This window comes from Carex rostrata, chromosome 6 (assembly GCF_964058835.1).
Source record: "Carex rostrata chromosome 6, lpCarRost1.2, whole genome shotgun sequence".
In the NCBI taxonomy this organism is placed as follows: Eukaryota; Viridiplantae; Streptophyta; class Magnoliopsida; order Poales; family Cyperaceae; genus Carex; species Carex rostrata.
In genome coordinates this window covers 7,188,581-7,205,166 of record NC_135923.1, presented here as the reverse complement: position 1 = coordinate 7,205,166, position 16,586 = coordinate 7,188,581, and the positions used below count along the sequence as shown (strand labels likewise).

The 16,586-nt window shown below is 32.0% G+C and overlaps 2 protein-coding genes across 6 annotated transcripts; both read left to right on the top strand.

Annotated features, from left to right (window-relative positions):
* LOC144556002 (RNA-binding (RRM/RBD/RNP motifs) family protein) lies at positions 1–2,451 on the top strand. 3 transcript variants are annotated; one of them, XM_078304469.1, is made up of 9 exons: positions 1–142; positions 286–403; positions 658–781; positions 862–917; positions 1,025–1,072; positions 1,187–1,284; positions 1,382–1,451; positions 1,701–1,811; positions 2,289–2,451. In XM_078304469.1, the coding sequence occupies exons 2-9, from the start codon at positions 302–304 to the stop codon at positions 2,343–2,345; spliced, it is 666 nt and encodes a 221-aa protein (XP_078160595.1). In that variant the 5' UTR covers positions 1–142; positions 286–301; the 3' UTR covers positions 2,346–2,451. The 3 variants fall into 3 exon arrangements, with proteins under 3 accessions (XP_078160595.1, XP_078160597.1, XP_078160596.1); XM_078304471.1 differs by having other exon boundaries at positions 47–151; positions 294–403; XM_078304470.1 differs by having other exon boundaries at positions 48–151.
* A 2,497-nt stretch (positions 2,452–4,948) lies between these two features.
* LOC144556001 (myb-related protein 2-like) lies at positions 4,949–7,393 on the top strand. 3 transcript variants are annotated; one of them, XM_078304467.1, is made up of 8 exons: positions 5,023–5,106; positions 5,141–5,209; positions 5,478–5,640; positions 5,726–5,802; positions 5,893–5,950; positions 6,045–6,132; positions 6,218–6,287; positions 6,655–7,393. In XM_078304467.1, the coding sequence occupies exons 2-8, from the start codon at positions 5,207–5,209 to the stop codon at positions 7,192–7,194; spliced, it is 999 nt and encodes a 332-aa protein (XP_078160593.1). In that variant the 5' UTR covers positions 5,023–5,106; positions 5,141–5,206; the 3' UTR covers positions 7,195–7,393. The 3 variants fall into 3 exon arrangements, with proteins under 3 accessions (XP_078160592.1, XP_078160594.1, XP_078160593.1); XM_078304466.1 differs by having other exon boundaries at positions 4,949–5,209; XM_078304468.1 differs by lacking the exon at positions 5,478–5,640 and having other exon boundaries at positions 5,016–5,209.
* Positions 7,394–16,586: the final 9,193 nt, after the last annotated feature.

Genomic DNA, 16,586 nt, shown 5'->3' with positions numbered 1-16,586 from the left:
ATCAGTTGGACATAAGCCCAATACCGAGCTAATCAACGCACCTATCAGAAACCCTAATCCCACAGAGGAGAAACCCTTGTGCGAGCTTCTCCCTCCTCTCCTCGCTATCTCGCTTCTCTCCTCTTGTAGATCGTCCTTCCTGGTTTGAATCGTTTTCTTTTCAATTTTTGCTTTTGTGTTTACTAGATTTGTAGCTTTCCGATGCTAACTCCAGATGGTTGTACCAGAATATTGTGTTTCCTAAGTTAAATCAGATTTAAGTATTTTATTTGTTTTGGGATTCAGTTGATAAGAAACAAATATGGGAGCAAAGGAGAAGAAGGCTGCGAAGAAAAGCCTGAAAAAAGCTTCTGCACAGAAAGCTATTGTTGTTAGTCGTGAAGACAAGGACGTAGATTTTTTGGTACGCTTAGCAACTTCTTATCCAGTTCTTTTAGTAAATCTCAAATTTTAATTCAATGATGCTCCAAAAAAGATTAGCTCATTGCTTTTTGTAGAATATTTCATTTGCATCCACTTTAGACAGTTGCTCTGGTTCAGTCTGTCCTGACTTTTTATAATGTTTAATTATTTATCCTGCATGGCTTGAACATGATTAAATTGCTACTTATATCCTTTAATTTTGACAAATCTTAGTGATTTTTCATATCATTACAGCCTTTGGAAGGAGGCCCAGGGAAGAAAATTGTTGAATCTGTCAAACCTGTGGAACCAGTTAATAAATCCACTGTTTTATATATTGGTCATATTCCTCATGGTTTTTATGAGGAACAAATGGAAGGTTAGCTTATAATTTCTTTTCACTATAAGGGTAGTTCCATCCTTTCAGAATTTTCTCAAACAGTATTTCTGATGTTTCAGGGTTTTTCAAGCAGTTTGGTACAATTAAGAGGCTGAGGATTGCCAGGAATAGGAAGGTAATTTGCTTGTCACACCCTCGAGTTATTTTTGTAGGCTGAGGATTCATACATTCATGAGTTTGTTTCTTCTTAAAGATCTAACAATTTTGTTATTGGAATTTCAGACTGGAAAATCAAAACATTATGCATTTCTCGAGTTTACAAACCCTGAGGTACATCAGTTTGCGAAATTATCTTTTTGTGCTTTTCTTCCTTGAATTTAACTCTGCAAAATAAAAAATAAAATTGTAAAGAAGTTGTCTGAAATATTTTGTATAATTTTGTAGGTGGCAAAGGTTGTGGCTGATGAGATGAACAATTACTTGCTTTTTGAGCACAATCTTCAGATTCAACTTGTACCACCTGAGAAAGTCCATCCCAAGCTGTAAGTATTATGAAAATAACTCCCAGGTTTTGTTGAATGTCATTATAATTTGTCAATTTTATATTAATTTTTTGTTTGCTTGAATATTTTTTTGTAGATGGAATAGGGTTAACAGGACTTTGAAGCCAGTGAATTTTGCTGAAGTCGCAAGGAAGCGACATAACAAGGCATATTTTCATATGAGATGCTTATCACCTTAGTTTGTAGTTATTTGTAGCGTGTTATCACTTGCATGCATATATATAATAAATCGAGATCATGTGCTTTATTTTTAAGTTCTTATATGTCGAAAGACTACACCCAATTTAATTTTCCGATAAATCTAACTTGTTATTGTTTTTGTTTTATTTCTTCTTCTCGGATTTAGTTAATGAGCAGCAAAGTGTTTATGATAATATTATGATGTTTTTATACAGGAGAGGACATTACAAGAGCACCAAAAAATGGTGGAAGGTATTTTGAAACGGGATGAGAAGCGTCGTAAGAGGATAAAGGAAGCTGGAATTGAGTATGAGTGCCCAGAATTGGTAAGTCAAACTAATTCCAGTTGTGACTTAATTTGTCATGATCTTGATAAAATGCTACGAATGTTCTATGACACTTTGCACAACTTTCCTATTGTACCTTGAGCTTTCAAAAATCACCAATTTGTTTTATTACGGTCCTTGTGATAAATTTTCAACTAATAGATGGGTGGCAATTGTTATACATGGAATCATTTTTAGAGGTGGGTTGCAATTGTTATACCAGTCACTCACTAGGCTTTTTAGCTGTGCATTTTTTAATAATTAATTTGTCTTTTACTGAGATATGATGGAATCAACTGCTAGATGTTGTTAGGAAACCAAATGGGAACTCTGGAACTGTAGGGATGGAAACAGGAAAATGCTTTATTTTTCTTTTATTTTTTTAAGATTGTTACTAGTCTGCTCAACTATCTTATAAATCTTTGTTTTTGAACCTTCAGTGTTTTGATAATGATTTGTTGTAATATTGATGTGCAGGTTGGTAAAATTCAGCCTAAGGCAAAGAAAATCAAGTTTACTTATGATCAGGAATGAAGGGCTGACATATGATAACTAGATGAGGAGAGGTTCTAGTATAATCTTGATTATTTGTTATTGTACTGTAGTAACTTTCAGTAGTAATGAATTTGATTTTTACAAACCTGTTTTCCTTAGCTCTGTGAGTGTCTATGATATCAACTAGATTTAGAGTAAGAGAGAAATTTTGAAGTTCAATTATCAAAACTTAGCGAAACCTTAATCTAAATCTGTAACCCGACTGATGTAAGAAACAGGCAACCAAGTTGAGTCCAAAACCTACAAAAACCCTTTCCGAGTGACCTATAAGCAGAGCAAACCTGAATATCAAATCACATAATGGACCAGATGCCAGATTAAGAACCATATCATTTCAAGTCGCCAATTGACCTGCCTACGGGCTACGGTTATTGATGGTTGCTTACAAGTCACTATTATAGCATATCTCTCCAATATATTTATTTTGCTATTATATTGGGACATACACAAGTGGTTAAGTGCTATTAAATTATATGATCAATTTGTCGCATTGTGTCATATCGCCTTGAAATGTGGTTGTTGATATGGCTTACTTAATTCCCTTCAAAGGGTACACTATTTATGATAATAAGAGCATTTAGAATATGTGCTTTATTTGTTGAAATCCATCTCTTCAACCCTCTTGTCTAAAGATTATCTTGGGTTATTTAAATAACACCACTTATCCTGTAACAGTACTACGTTTATCTTTTGATGGTTCCGTATCTTGTTATATTTAGCCTTAAAAATCCATCTCTTTGAAACCTTTAATCTGAAGATTATCTTGGATTATTTTAATAACAGCATTTGTCCTGTAACAGCATTACAATTATCTTTTGATGGTTCTGTACCTGTTATAGTTAGCCTTAAGCCTTGTTTGCCTTGGAAAGTTGTAATTCCCTTTCTGCCCTTGAAAACCATACATCTATCTTTTGCATCTTATTCTAAAAACGACGGATGAAGCATAATTTTAGAGTTTTCTTACTATGTGCAGTACTATTAAATTATCAGGAATCCTGCTCTCTGAAAAGGAGTGGAAAATGAAGTATACTAAAATGAAATTCGCCAAATTTTATAGATGTTGATGGATATATTTTGTGATGCTTGCGTTGCGCCTAAGGTTTTTTCTTAGGGTATATGCTACTAGCCTAACCTTGCTATCCAAACAAAGGTAAATTGGTGCTTACATAGGTACCCTTAATAGGCCGTGGTAATTACCTACTGATTCTGAGCTGTCTTTAGTTCTTACGTAGGGGAGTCTTCATTTCAAATAGGCATTGATCAAATAATAGAGATTTAACAGTTGCTAGTAAAAAAGAGAGATGCTGCATGTTAAACATTTGATTTCATCGTCTCAGAAATCATGACTACATTAAAATGCTAAGCACTTCTGCTCCTTGCTTTACTGTACCATGTGGTGCAGCAGATCACGACACAGCAGCTATAATTAAATTGTTATGATGTGCATTGCATGATTTTGATCAACGGCTGTGATTCAATTCAAAGATGCCATGTGGTGCCAGTAATGTAATACTTTGAAAAGGAAAAAAAGAAATAATAAAGTTGTTCTAATAGCGGGGTCACATAGATGCCATAATGCCAAGCCTAAGCTATGGTTATTTCGTCTCCTTTCCTTTTCTGAAAGTTTGAATAAGTACCAAACTTGACACAGGAGACAAAAGCGAATTATATGCTTATTCCTCCATCCCCTTATTCTTATTCTTATACCTTGCTTTTAAGCATTCCCATCCCATCTCCCAAGAAGGCATCTTTCATTTGTAGAACAGATTCCATCCCCTTTTCTTTAACAAATAACTGCCACACTTTATCTAATTCCCCTTCTGGATGCATCTCCAGTCAAAAGATGGCATTTTCAAACCTTATTCTGTCTTCATATTTATACTATAATATCACTTATCAACTATACTAATGTAGCATACATAGTACATACCATTTGCAATATCTTGTGCATTGCTTGAACTCATGGGGAATATCTGTATATCATTTTCACAATCAAGTTATCTCTCCATCAACTTTTTCTTCTAATTGTTGGTCATCAAGAACTCTGCTATATATATTTAACCTATGTATATTGTAAAAACTAATAAGTATATAGTGTATAAGATATATTATGTTAAATGGGCCCCACTTGTTAATTACTTCTCAAAGAGGCTTAAGAATCAATCTCCCAATAAAAAGAAGTTTTCGGCAAACAAGTTCATAAGAGAACTAGGTTTAAAATATATCAAAGTAGGAGGTATGGAGTTCAAATTTATCTCTTTATATGTTATCTTCATATTAAATAAATCATTTGCTATTATCTCAAAGCAGGAGGTTTTGCTATTATCCTTGGCAAAACTTGGAGGGAAAAAAAGTTGACATGAGAATAAGATTCCTGCTTTACAATTCACTAATCAATGATATACAAGGAATAAATCTCTTTCTGTTCCTCATATGAGAAAAAGGTAAAGCATAGACCAGTTTCAAACTAAACAAGTGCATACAGAATCAGAATTGAAAGTGTGTTCTTCTCCTTTTCAAAATATTATTTGACAAATAAATAAATAAATAAATATACTAAGTAAACAATGTTACATGAAAAGGGTCCCACTGCAGCACCTAAAGCAAGAGAGACAATATCTCTTTTCGAGTTTTCGTATTCTCTCTCTATACGCATTTCTTTATAAGGTGAGTCCTTGCTTCACCATCTCAACCAACAAGAGAGCATTTGTAGTTGGTGCAATATATCGATCCTAAAGAATTCCATAAGTAGTAGATTTAGATAGACATAAGAAAAGGTCAATCAAATCCCTATTTTGTCAGAGATTTCAGACCCATAAAGGACTACAGGGTCCAAGCAAATGGTATATGAACTATCTATCAGCCTTTTATTTAGGTCCTTCCATTGTTGCTTTTGAATTATCATCTTTCTTGCTATATTTTTGAAGTGTAATAATGCATAATGCCTATAATTTCTGAGTAAATAGAAGTTTATAGTACACCTCTACTAGCCTTTTTGTTTGATATTATCAAGTATTGCATATTGTTGTTGTTTGCCTATATTTTTTTTCATGAATAATGTATTCATTGTAGAACATGTTAATTTTGACTCCGATTTCTGTTTAAATGTAGATGTATCAAGGTCACAGCAATATTATTTCCTCAAGATCAGTGTATTCTAGCGAGAAAGAATCAGGCCTAATTCTCTCAACAGATGCTAAACCTAGGTTAAAATGGACACCTGAGTTACACGAGCGGTTCACAGAAGCCGTTGCCCAGCTTGGTGGACCTGATAGTAATATATATTTTTAAGTCCAAAAAAAATAAAAAAAATAAAAATTGACTGTAATGTGCTAACACATTTTTTTTTTTATTTGTAGAGGCCACACCTAAAACCATTATGAGGCTCATGGGGATTCCTGGTTTAACCTTGTACCATCTGAAAAGCCATCTTCAGGTAATTATTAACTAATTTCTAATTAATTATTATCGGATTATGTGCTTAAGCTTGAATAGTATACTAAGTTAATATTTTTTGTGCTCCCAGAAATACAGGCTAAGCAAGAATCTTCAAGCTCAAGCTCAGGCTAATAATGTGAAAAATGGTATTATGCTGTTATCATGATATTTAAATAAGAATTTAATAACCTGCTAGATTTTATACATGAATATTAACATGTTATTTCTTTCATCTGACAGTTGCAAGTTCTCATGTGCCAATGGAAAGTAGAACGCCTGAAGGATATGTACCAGTTAATCATTTAGTTGCCGGTGCACATCCAAATAAGTATGATCTGATTAAAATATTTCAAAAATAAAATATATTTTTCTTTTTTGTACAAAACTCAAATTTTCTGAGTTTTTTTTTCCAGGCCTATACAGATAAGTGAGGCTCTTCAAATGCAAATTGAAGTACAGCGACGACTACATGAACAACTAGAGGTAGGTTAGACATCTTAATTTAAATTAGCCTCTCTCTCTCTCACACACACACACCCCTCCCAATAAAATTGGATTATGTATACCAGTAAAATTACATGATTTTTTTTTTTTTTAGTAAAGGTTGGAAGTCAAGCCACCCAACTATCCACAAAGGATTTCTCCATCCGGGTTTTGAACCTGCGACCTCCCACATGGAGGAGGGCATTGAAAATTACATGAATTCTGTAAAGGAATTGTATTTTCCAAATAATTTCACTGATAAAGAAATGATCCTTTTTAGTGTCCTTCACACAACTAGAATTTTATACATTTTTCATGAGTTTCACAAATTTACAAAAGCAAGTTCTCATATATTTTGTGAAAACAGGTACAAAGATCTCTTCAACTAAGAATTGAAGCACAGGGCAAGTACCTCCAAACAGTTCTAGAAAAGGCGCAAGAAACTCTTACCAAACAAAATCCAGGTCAAACTGGTCAGACGGGTATAGAATCCACTAAGCTCCAACTTTCTGAGTTCATGTCAAAGGTCTCAACTGAGTACCTCCAAACATCATTCCAAGCATATCAAGAATTCAATTCCCAAAATACCCTCCAACAAGGATCAGCTGACAGCTGTCTGACAGCATCTGAAGGGCCTCAGAAAGAAAATCAAAAGAAGAGTCAGATTAAAAACGAATACAATTCTAACTTGCTATCCATTGGTCTTAGAACGGAGATCGAAGCAACGGGTAAAGAAATGGATGGTCGAGAAATGTTTCTCGACCGACAATGTAGAACACAACATCTTAACCAACAAGAGAGAAGAAAGGATTGTGTGAGCACGCAATTGGATTTGAATTCGAAGGAGGGAATTGATGGGGGTAAAAGTTGCAAATTGTTTGACTTGAATGGATTTGGCTGGAACTAGGTACAGGTGCATGGGGTCAAACTAGGATAAGTTATTTTTCTTTTTTAATTTTTGGATCGGCAAATTTGTTATCTTGTTTATTTAGAAAAGATGGATGATTTTTATTTAAGTAAACTAAGTTGGTCAAGACAAATGACTTAGTTATGATTTAGAGAAGTTCATGTATCACGGCAACTGGTATGATGGTCGTTTCATATTATTATAGGTCTATTATTGCAAAGTTGGTATTAGAGATGTATATCTATTTTCATGGAAATATTCATAAAATGCGTGTAGAACTCCATAAGTCTTGCATAAAGTGCATGATATATTTTACTTTCTAATGTTTTGAAGGAAATTAACCAAAATCAATACTTCCTTTTTTGTATGATTGAAACACACATTCCTCGGTCAATATCCGATTTATAACAGAGCTCATAAACCAATAACTAAGATGAAACTTTCATACAGAAACATTTTAGCCAAAAAGAACAAGAAAAAAAGAATGCTACGGTACCAATCAGGTTGTGAAGCTGTATCTGAGCTCCTTTTCTACCAATCAGGTTGAGAAGCTGCTCATATGGTGTCACCCATGTGTGACATAGCAAGACTCTGTACTGGAATTATCTAAGTACCAAGGCATGTTAGATGCTGGTACAGTAATTGGTAATGTCTCTGAACCAATTACAGTACCGGTGCAGGACTGGCATGGAACGTCTTTGGACTTTTGCCTTCTATATCATTTTCTTTCTTCCTCTCATTTCCTTCTACATATTTGGATTGGTACCATGCAGTATGCTATAGCTTTTTTCCACTTTTTATATCCATTTTTTTTGGCTGCATACCAGTATTAGGTACCATCCCTTTCTGTTTCCGTGTTTTCTTTCTCTGTGAAATCCTTTGTGCTGTTTTATGTTCTATCAATAAAATTGGTTCTCAGGGAAACAATAAAATAGAAATTTTAGTGACATGCAGCCAGGAGTGGAGCCAGACTTTCCGACTATGGAGGCAAATATGAATGGGGGTCAGGCAAATACGAATGAGGATCAATTTCGAACTATTCATAATATTTTACTTTAAACTATATTAAAAATAAGGTATAAATATATTGAAAATGAATTGACCCCCATTCATATAATGTAGATTCGTCTCTAAATGCCGCGTATAAAGCCCTACAAACATTTATTGTTTAGAAGAAATTTTGGTCTTCATTACAATGAGACTAAACTATATCTGTGTATTCTAGGTAGAACAAATCTATATCATATAGGAACAGTATATAGTTTATTCTCGTACTCTATATGGCAAAACCTATATAGTATATGAAAATTATATGTTGGTGTAGAAAGTATGATTCCTATGAAATATTGTTCTGTATACGCAAAACTTTCTTATGCAGCACAATTATGTAGTATAAAGCACGGACAATGGGAGGGGTTAATTAATATGATTCCTCATATTTTGTAGCATAGATTACTACAATATTAAAATACATGGAAATATCATGTTGTCCTGTGGGCTTTTCCTATTATCAAAAGAACATTGTCAATACTTCTTTGTGCTTTTCCTATTATCAAAAGATTCTATCTTTGATGGTTTACAACTTTACATATATTATTCTTCTACTCTCTCTGTCTCATCACTAATCATAGTTCTCACAGAAAAATATAGAACATCCATTTTTTCACTTGGACCTCTTTTTTGTTTTTATGAAACATATATTTCTGCTTTGTTTAGATAATTTTAGTCTTGCGCTTTTTACAAGTAAAATCTTACAAAGTGCTATTATGACGTTAGTGGTGAAGAGTGAGGTTATGGTATGCGCACATAGGTCTGTACTATGAATCCATGTTTCCGTTTTTAAAGTTCAAACAATCGACCCAAAACAGCCAACGTGATTTTAATATGAAAATGTACGTCGAGACTAAATTTTGTACTTTTTAGAACAAAAATTTATATAAATAGAAAATCATCGGATCTAAAGTGTATGCACCAAAAGTACTGATTTCTACATATCTAAAAAAAATTCTAAATAAATATATAATTTGCTCTTTAATTACATATTTATATGAATATCATGTTGAGCGAGGGAACAATTGTTTGAATTAAAAAAAAACAAAGATACGAATCCATAGTATGGACCAATTAGCGCATTGCACAACTTGTGGTAATTATTTTCATCCTAAAAGGACTTATTAAATTAAACTAGATTGAGTCATTTGAGAATCCCTTGTCAATGAAAGATTTGCCATATCTTTTTGGAAGATTAGTTCCAATTTGTTTAACAGTCTATCAAGATTAGTTCCAATTTTCAGCGGTTTGTTTTCTTGTGTTGACACGATCGAGTACTTAAAAGAAAAGAAGAGAGAATCCACCAATTCATGAGAAAAAGAGGATGGATGGAAGAAGAGAAAAGAATTAAAGGACATGTCACCTCCACCATTCTTTTCAAATTCTCGTCTTATATGATATGATATTCTCTCTTCCTCTCACATCCTCTTTAGCTTTAGCTTGAGAGAGAGAGTTTTTGACTCAGCATCTCAGTTGAAGATACCAATACCGATACGTGTTGTTTCAGAATGATGCAGACCGCAGACGTAATGAAATATGGGCCGATACCAGGCCCATGTTTTTTTGGGGAGTTGCATGTACCTGGTTCAGATCTACCCGGGCCTGAAAAAACAACTGGTAAATGTCTGGCCCAGTGGGATTTTATCAAAAGATAATAAGAAGTCTGGTGTCTACTTAACATTTTTTTTTTTAAGGAAAGCCCTTGGGCATGTTTGTTGTTTTTTCACAACAGATGCTTGGATTATTTGCTCGAACAACAGAGCACTTGCCTTTATGAATTATGGTATCTGTCATAGAAATTTTCGAGTTGCATCATCGATCGGTTTCAGTTGCATTATCAGTTAATATAATTTGAAAATTTGAAAAGTGGATTATACCGTACATTTCAGTTTTTTGTGAGTTCCTGTATTGTTTTAGTAAGGAAGAAGAGAGATAATTGATATTGTAGCATAGTATAAATCTTCCAACAGAATGAATTAGGCTGCTGTACAAACAATGCATTCGAATAAAAAAAATGTACATGGTTCAAATTATATTTTTTTCATATGCATATAGTCGAGTCGTTCAATATATATGTATACAAATCTAATAGGTTACCAAGTTTTTTTAAATTTACTAATTTTCGTTTTTTTGAAAAAGAAAAAACTTCTTGTCATATATTTTAGGCCCGTCTCTTAAAATCTGAAAAATAGTAAATAACATTAAAAATAGTACAAAAAATGATATTCTATAAGATTTTAATGAGCCCGGCTAGTATGGCATCGGTGTCATATGAGACCAGTTATAAAAATTTATTGGATAAACTTCAAACAACTAATCCAAAATGTTAAAATCAATTTATTGTACGAGTGATCCGTTTACATGTAAACTTTTTTTTTCGAATTATGTTAGTATCAAGTCAAGCAGTCAAAAATATTAAAAAAAATGAATGCATTAAAATTAACTTAAAACTCTCACATCTGACAACTTAATTTGATACTGAATGAATTCGAAAAATTATAAATTTTGTCTATAATCGCAGAACTAATGAAGTTGATCGGTTTAAATAGTTTAGACACCGTTTCAAATCAATTTGATAGATTTTGAAGTTGGGGCTATATAAACCGAAATGACACTAATATCATACTAGCCAGACTCGATTTTAATATGTATAGCATATACACTGCTTGGATCGATCGTATGGATATGAAAAGGGCATAATTTGGAAGTTTAATAGCCAAACCTTTTTAGTGAATATGCTCACAAACTAACAATGTATAAAGACAGAGCATTTAAAAAGATTATCTCTTTTTTAGCACTTAATATCTAGTGTGTATCACTTAATATGCTCACAATGGATATGAAGGAAATAACGGCTATCTAACATGATTAACTTAATTTCTGTTTCATTTAAAAAAAAAACAGTTCCTGCATTTGTGGGACAAATCCTTAATGAGTCCGTGATTAATTAATTGTTCTCTTTTCGGATTCCATTTAGATATTCATTTTGTATTTTGGGCATTGCAACTTGCAAATCCTAATATTTAATTGCTATCATTTAAATTGTTTCAAGACCTCAAGAGGCGTCAATCAAACAAATCTGATACTTAAATAAACCTGTCATGACCTCAAGGGTCATTTCAATTTTGTAAGGTATACATTGCTTTTAATTTTTTTTTCATTTTCAATCAATTAACCAGTGAGAATTAAATAGGAATTGGGTGACTCAATGAGGACTTAAATTTTGTTTGAAGATAGATCACAAGCCCCATCTAACCAAGAAATATGGACCGTTCAATATTTGTTACGCTGGCATGTTCTAGAAGCTGAACATCTGTATAAAATTATATGAACTGCCCAATTTAAATCTGTTCATTATTTGTACATTTCTAGTCATTTTATTTTATTGTACTTTTCAGAAAGAACAAATACCCAATCTTTACACCAATCATTTAATAAATAAAACAGGGCTCAAAATGCAAATAGCGATAATAATTCAAAAATCAAAGGTGAGTAGAGAAGTAGTTTCTTTTCTTTTATTCTTTTAACCAGACTGTGCCGACCTAGGTTTAATGCCCATTGGACCGCGTTGGACTCGTTCTCCCATTGCCATTCATTCTTAGTCCTCTCCGTACATCCCATTTATATCTTTTAATCACGGGGGTAATATTATACTATATTGAATAAAAAACTCAATGCTTCTGTCGTCAGTCTCCGTATGTCCCCGAATTCTTCAGACTTTTTTTGACATAACTATTAACTGGATGGATCGGGTGAGAATCATACACGTTGAGATGCGTGTGGACGAGATGTTGATGTGCAAAAGCGGAGCCAGTATGGTTCAAGGAGAATAGGAGATACATGCACCTAACCCATCCCTTTTTTAAATACCTTTTTTGTGTTTTTCATAGAATATTCTACTTTGAGAATTTTACACCCTATCACACATCTTGGTTTCGCTTTTGTAGACGAGTTTCTTTTAATTTCTAGTATAAGAGAAATATTTATCGTTGTAAACAACATATCGATATATTATTAGGTCTTTTTTTTTTTTGATAATTTTAATAAAAATAACAAAAACATTTATTTGAATTCTGAAATATGATAGATCATGCTTGTACACAATCATCCGAGTACGAGTAGTAACTTTAAATAAATTAGTATATTATTATTATTACTATTACTATAGAGGCACAAACTCCGACTCTTTATAAAGATATCGCAGGTTTAATTTTTTAAAATAGTATCTGCAAATGTTAGAGTGTACCGAAATCTTTTAATAAAATAAAAGATTGCTCTCAAATTTCATAAATTTATTGTTTGATTAATTTAAAAATTATTTTAGAATATCAATAATTAAATTGAAAACCACGTCTAACATAATGACTAAGGAGAAAATCTCCATACGATAGAATGATAGATACATAATTTAAATTTTTAAAATTATTAAAAAGAATGTCAAACATCGTAATTTTAGACCATAGGCTTAGGTTCCGATTTCCCATAGGCAACGTCTCGTCAACTGAACTGTCAAAAGTCGACAACGCTTCTTTTTTTTGATGGTTGACAACGCTTCTTTTCATATTGTAAAAATATTTTATTTTGGTTTACCCAATGTTTCGGAACAACGGTTCAAATCAGCAGGCTGTGAGGTAATAGTTTTCTTTATTTCAGGCCGTGAGGTAATATGTTTTCTTTATTGGAACAGAGAAATAGTGATAAAAGTTGAAATTTAAAATAACTTTTAATTTTTCATTATTTCAATCAAAAAATGATTTTGTTCCATTTTTCTCATGTAATATATAATTGACTCGTAGAAGAATAGAAAAGGGACCAAAATGCGAAAAACAGGATTTAACTACAAAAGTTCAAACTCAATTTCACTATTCTCAATTCTTCAATTCTTCAATTCCATTAACTTCTTCTCTTATTCAGCGGAAATAGAACATCTTTGTCACTCTATTCCGCTATTCCACTCTTGTTGAAACGATCATTTCTAATTTTGATGCGGTCTTAAAAACCTACGCACTGTTAAGCCGTACTATTGGTATAGTTTCGCCTATTTTCGGAAGAAGACAACAATCGTTTCTATGCTTGAAGAATTAATTTCTAAAATTACTGTTCTCCCGTGGCATCTCTAAAATATTTTTTTATTTCAATTTGTTTCTGTTTTTAAAGAATATACGAGAGTGATTATTTACAGATTTTTTTTTTTTTTTATCATGATATGTGAAAAATCTACTATTTATGTTTTAATTTCTCCGTTGTATCATTGTTTCATCCAATAAGATTTATAAGAATGATATAAAGTACCTTTGATGCCTAAGCATCAAACATTTGCATTAAATTCCCACTCAACCAAAACATCAACTGCAATTCATCAGATTTTATTTATCCAAAAATAATATATAAATTATTCGGAAACCTTCTTATGTGCTGTTAGATTTTCCATATGTATTTTTAAATTTATGCAGAACATGCGGTGATATTGTAATGGTTAATGAGGAGAGGTACTCCAACAAGCAAAGAGAATAATATTTTTCTCCTAAATGTCAACCTAGAAGAAAAGTTGTTTAAAACTTTTCATGTTCTAAATTATGCTATTTTTTATTTAAAGTAATGGCCAAGAAAAAATGGGTCCCATAAATTTTCCTAATTGTTTGTACTTTGTAACTGTTTCTTGTTTTATTAATTCCAGCTTTATTCCTTTCTCTCAAGAGTGGAAAAGGACCAATTTTAAATTTTTATTTGTTAAATGTTTATTTTTATATACTGGATGAGGGTCATTTATATATATACAGGTGACGTGAGATATAATTAAAATACGAAATCGTTCTCCATTTTTATATTAGGCACGCAAATATAAATTTCAGATTTAATATTAATCTTCAGATCAAATATTATGATTCTATGCATTATTTTGATATTTTTTTTACATGTAGAAGTCTATATTTATTTAGCCACGTACTTGTCACATGCAAAAAATATCATATTTTTTATTGTTTCTCATTTCTTTTTATTTTTTAAATGTTATTTAAGAAACTTTTGAATTGATTGATAATTAATTGACCGTGTCTTCATTTCTTTCTATTTTTTTATAACATTTAAAGAATGTTATTTATTATTTACTACGTTTTTTTTATTTATGAAAATATGTCAAAAAGATCAAAACAATATATCATTTAAAGAATGTTATTTATCTGTAGATGTCATTTTATACATTATTTAAGAAATATCATGTATTATTTAGTTTAATTTTTTTATAAAAATATGTTATTTTGTATGATTTTTTTTCTCTTATAAAATGCTTCCGTTATAACACACAATACCGTCAGAAAGCTGTTCGAGGGAAAACGTGAATTAGGATTTTTATCGAAAAGTAATCCTATTTAATCGGACTAGTCGAGAATGCCACCGAGGACAAACGGCTGGTATTGTTTTTTAATGACGTGTTGTCCGACTGGAAATTGAATTTAGTACGTTTTACAAGCTTTCTAAAATTAAAATTTAATACCTAAGTCGACCTCCGAATTTTACCTTAAGACATAGTAATTAAGGCATAATTATATGCAATATCGCAGCTAAAAGCAAAGTTTCCAGTATTTAATTGAATGCATCCAGCCGTGATCTTAGCAGAGGAAAAGAGGGCCTTCTTATAAAGTAAAAATTCATAATATTATATTGTATATTTGTATGTATCAATATTTTTCAGTTTCTTATAAAATAAAATTACAATGTATTAAAATTTTCATCCTCTTTAATTTCAATTTTCTAGTTCTATTCCGATATGTTACATATGTATCATTGTAAATAATTCAGATTTTTTATTTGGGAGATTTTACGTATACCCCTCAAAAGCTTCAAAATTACGTATTTTTCTCTCTAAAGTTTAAAATTACATATTTCATCTTTAAACTTAAAAAACTCGTTTACCCATTTTATTGTCTTTTATATTAAAATTCATTCCAAAATATCAAAATACCCATTTTATCCTTTATAAAAAGCATATAAAGTCCATCAAGCTCAAATTTAAATCTAAATGGTTCATTTACCGTTCAATCCGCGTGCATCACATTAAGAGTTTAAGACATGTGCATAGCGCTTCAATATTCGTGTTGATTTAGCATGCACAGATCTTAAAGCAATACCGATCCACACACATCGCGTCAAGATCTGTGCATATTACTTCAATATGCGTGTGTGTTCGCATGAAGATCTGTGCTGATAGCAGTTTGGATGATAGAGGAACTGTTTAGATTCAAATTTGAGTCCGATGGGCTTTGTATGTTTTTAATAAAGGGTAAAATAGATATTTTTTAAATTTAGAATGAGTATTTGAAATTTAGAGGGGGACATACCCCCCCCCCCCCCCCCCCTTTTTAGTCTCGTTTGGTACATTTAGTTAAGATATTAATTTTGAGTTAAAATTATATGTCTAATTTTAGCATTTATTTCTGAAGGAAACTTGAACATTTTTAATCCCCACTAAAAAAAATTTATATCCTCTATCCAGAGTCCAGACTGTAATTAAAGCAAAAGGATGACTTCTAGCGCAAGAATATTATGGCCATAAATTCACAACACATAACGTCAAGCTTCTTTTTATAATCCCTCACAAGTCACACGAGAAATGGAGAACTGCAGCTTGAAGGAGAAAGGTGATGGAACTATTTAGCCACTTGTCACCTTCTCCAGTTAAATTAAACTGGAGATCATTTGACACGACCGAGAATGCGAACATTGCGAATCTGAGACTCGTCGGCGCAATGGAAGATTCTTTCGTCTTTATGCTGCTCCATTCGGGATTTCGGGATTTCGGGAAGTCGCTTACGATATACCGCAGGTACAATATATGGAGTAAAATAAATAGATGATCTATCCACCGTCTAAACCCACAGCTTTATCGATCCAACGGTGTTTTTCTAACCCTTTCTACTAGTTATTAGGGCGAGACAGCGGTGTTTTTGTTTATTCAGTTTTTTTTTTCCTGTGTCAGAATTTCACTGTCCTTTTTTATTCTGAATAAATATTTTAATTGTGAAAATAATTTATCAAACTTGTATACTATTGGCAGCCTGAGCTGTTTAAAATTACCATTTTGACTTAAATTTTAAATTCCACGTACTATAATTAATTCTAACAGGAGTAAGAATTGCATGCTGTTCATATATATTTTGATTTATATTGAGAGAAAAATAATAATGAATGAAGAAGAAATGACACTTACAGGTTATTATTGGAAAAATAAATTATTATTGTCGTATGATGAAATATTGATATGAACTGATAGCAAGTTGAATGGAGTACTTAATATTATTTGATTCCTAAATTGTAACTTCATTTTTTTATTCTTCTAAAATATA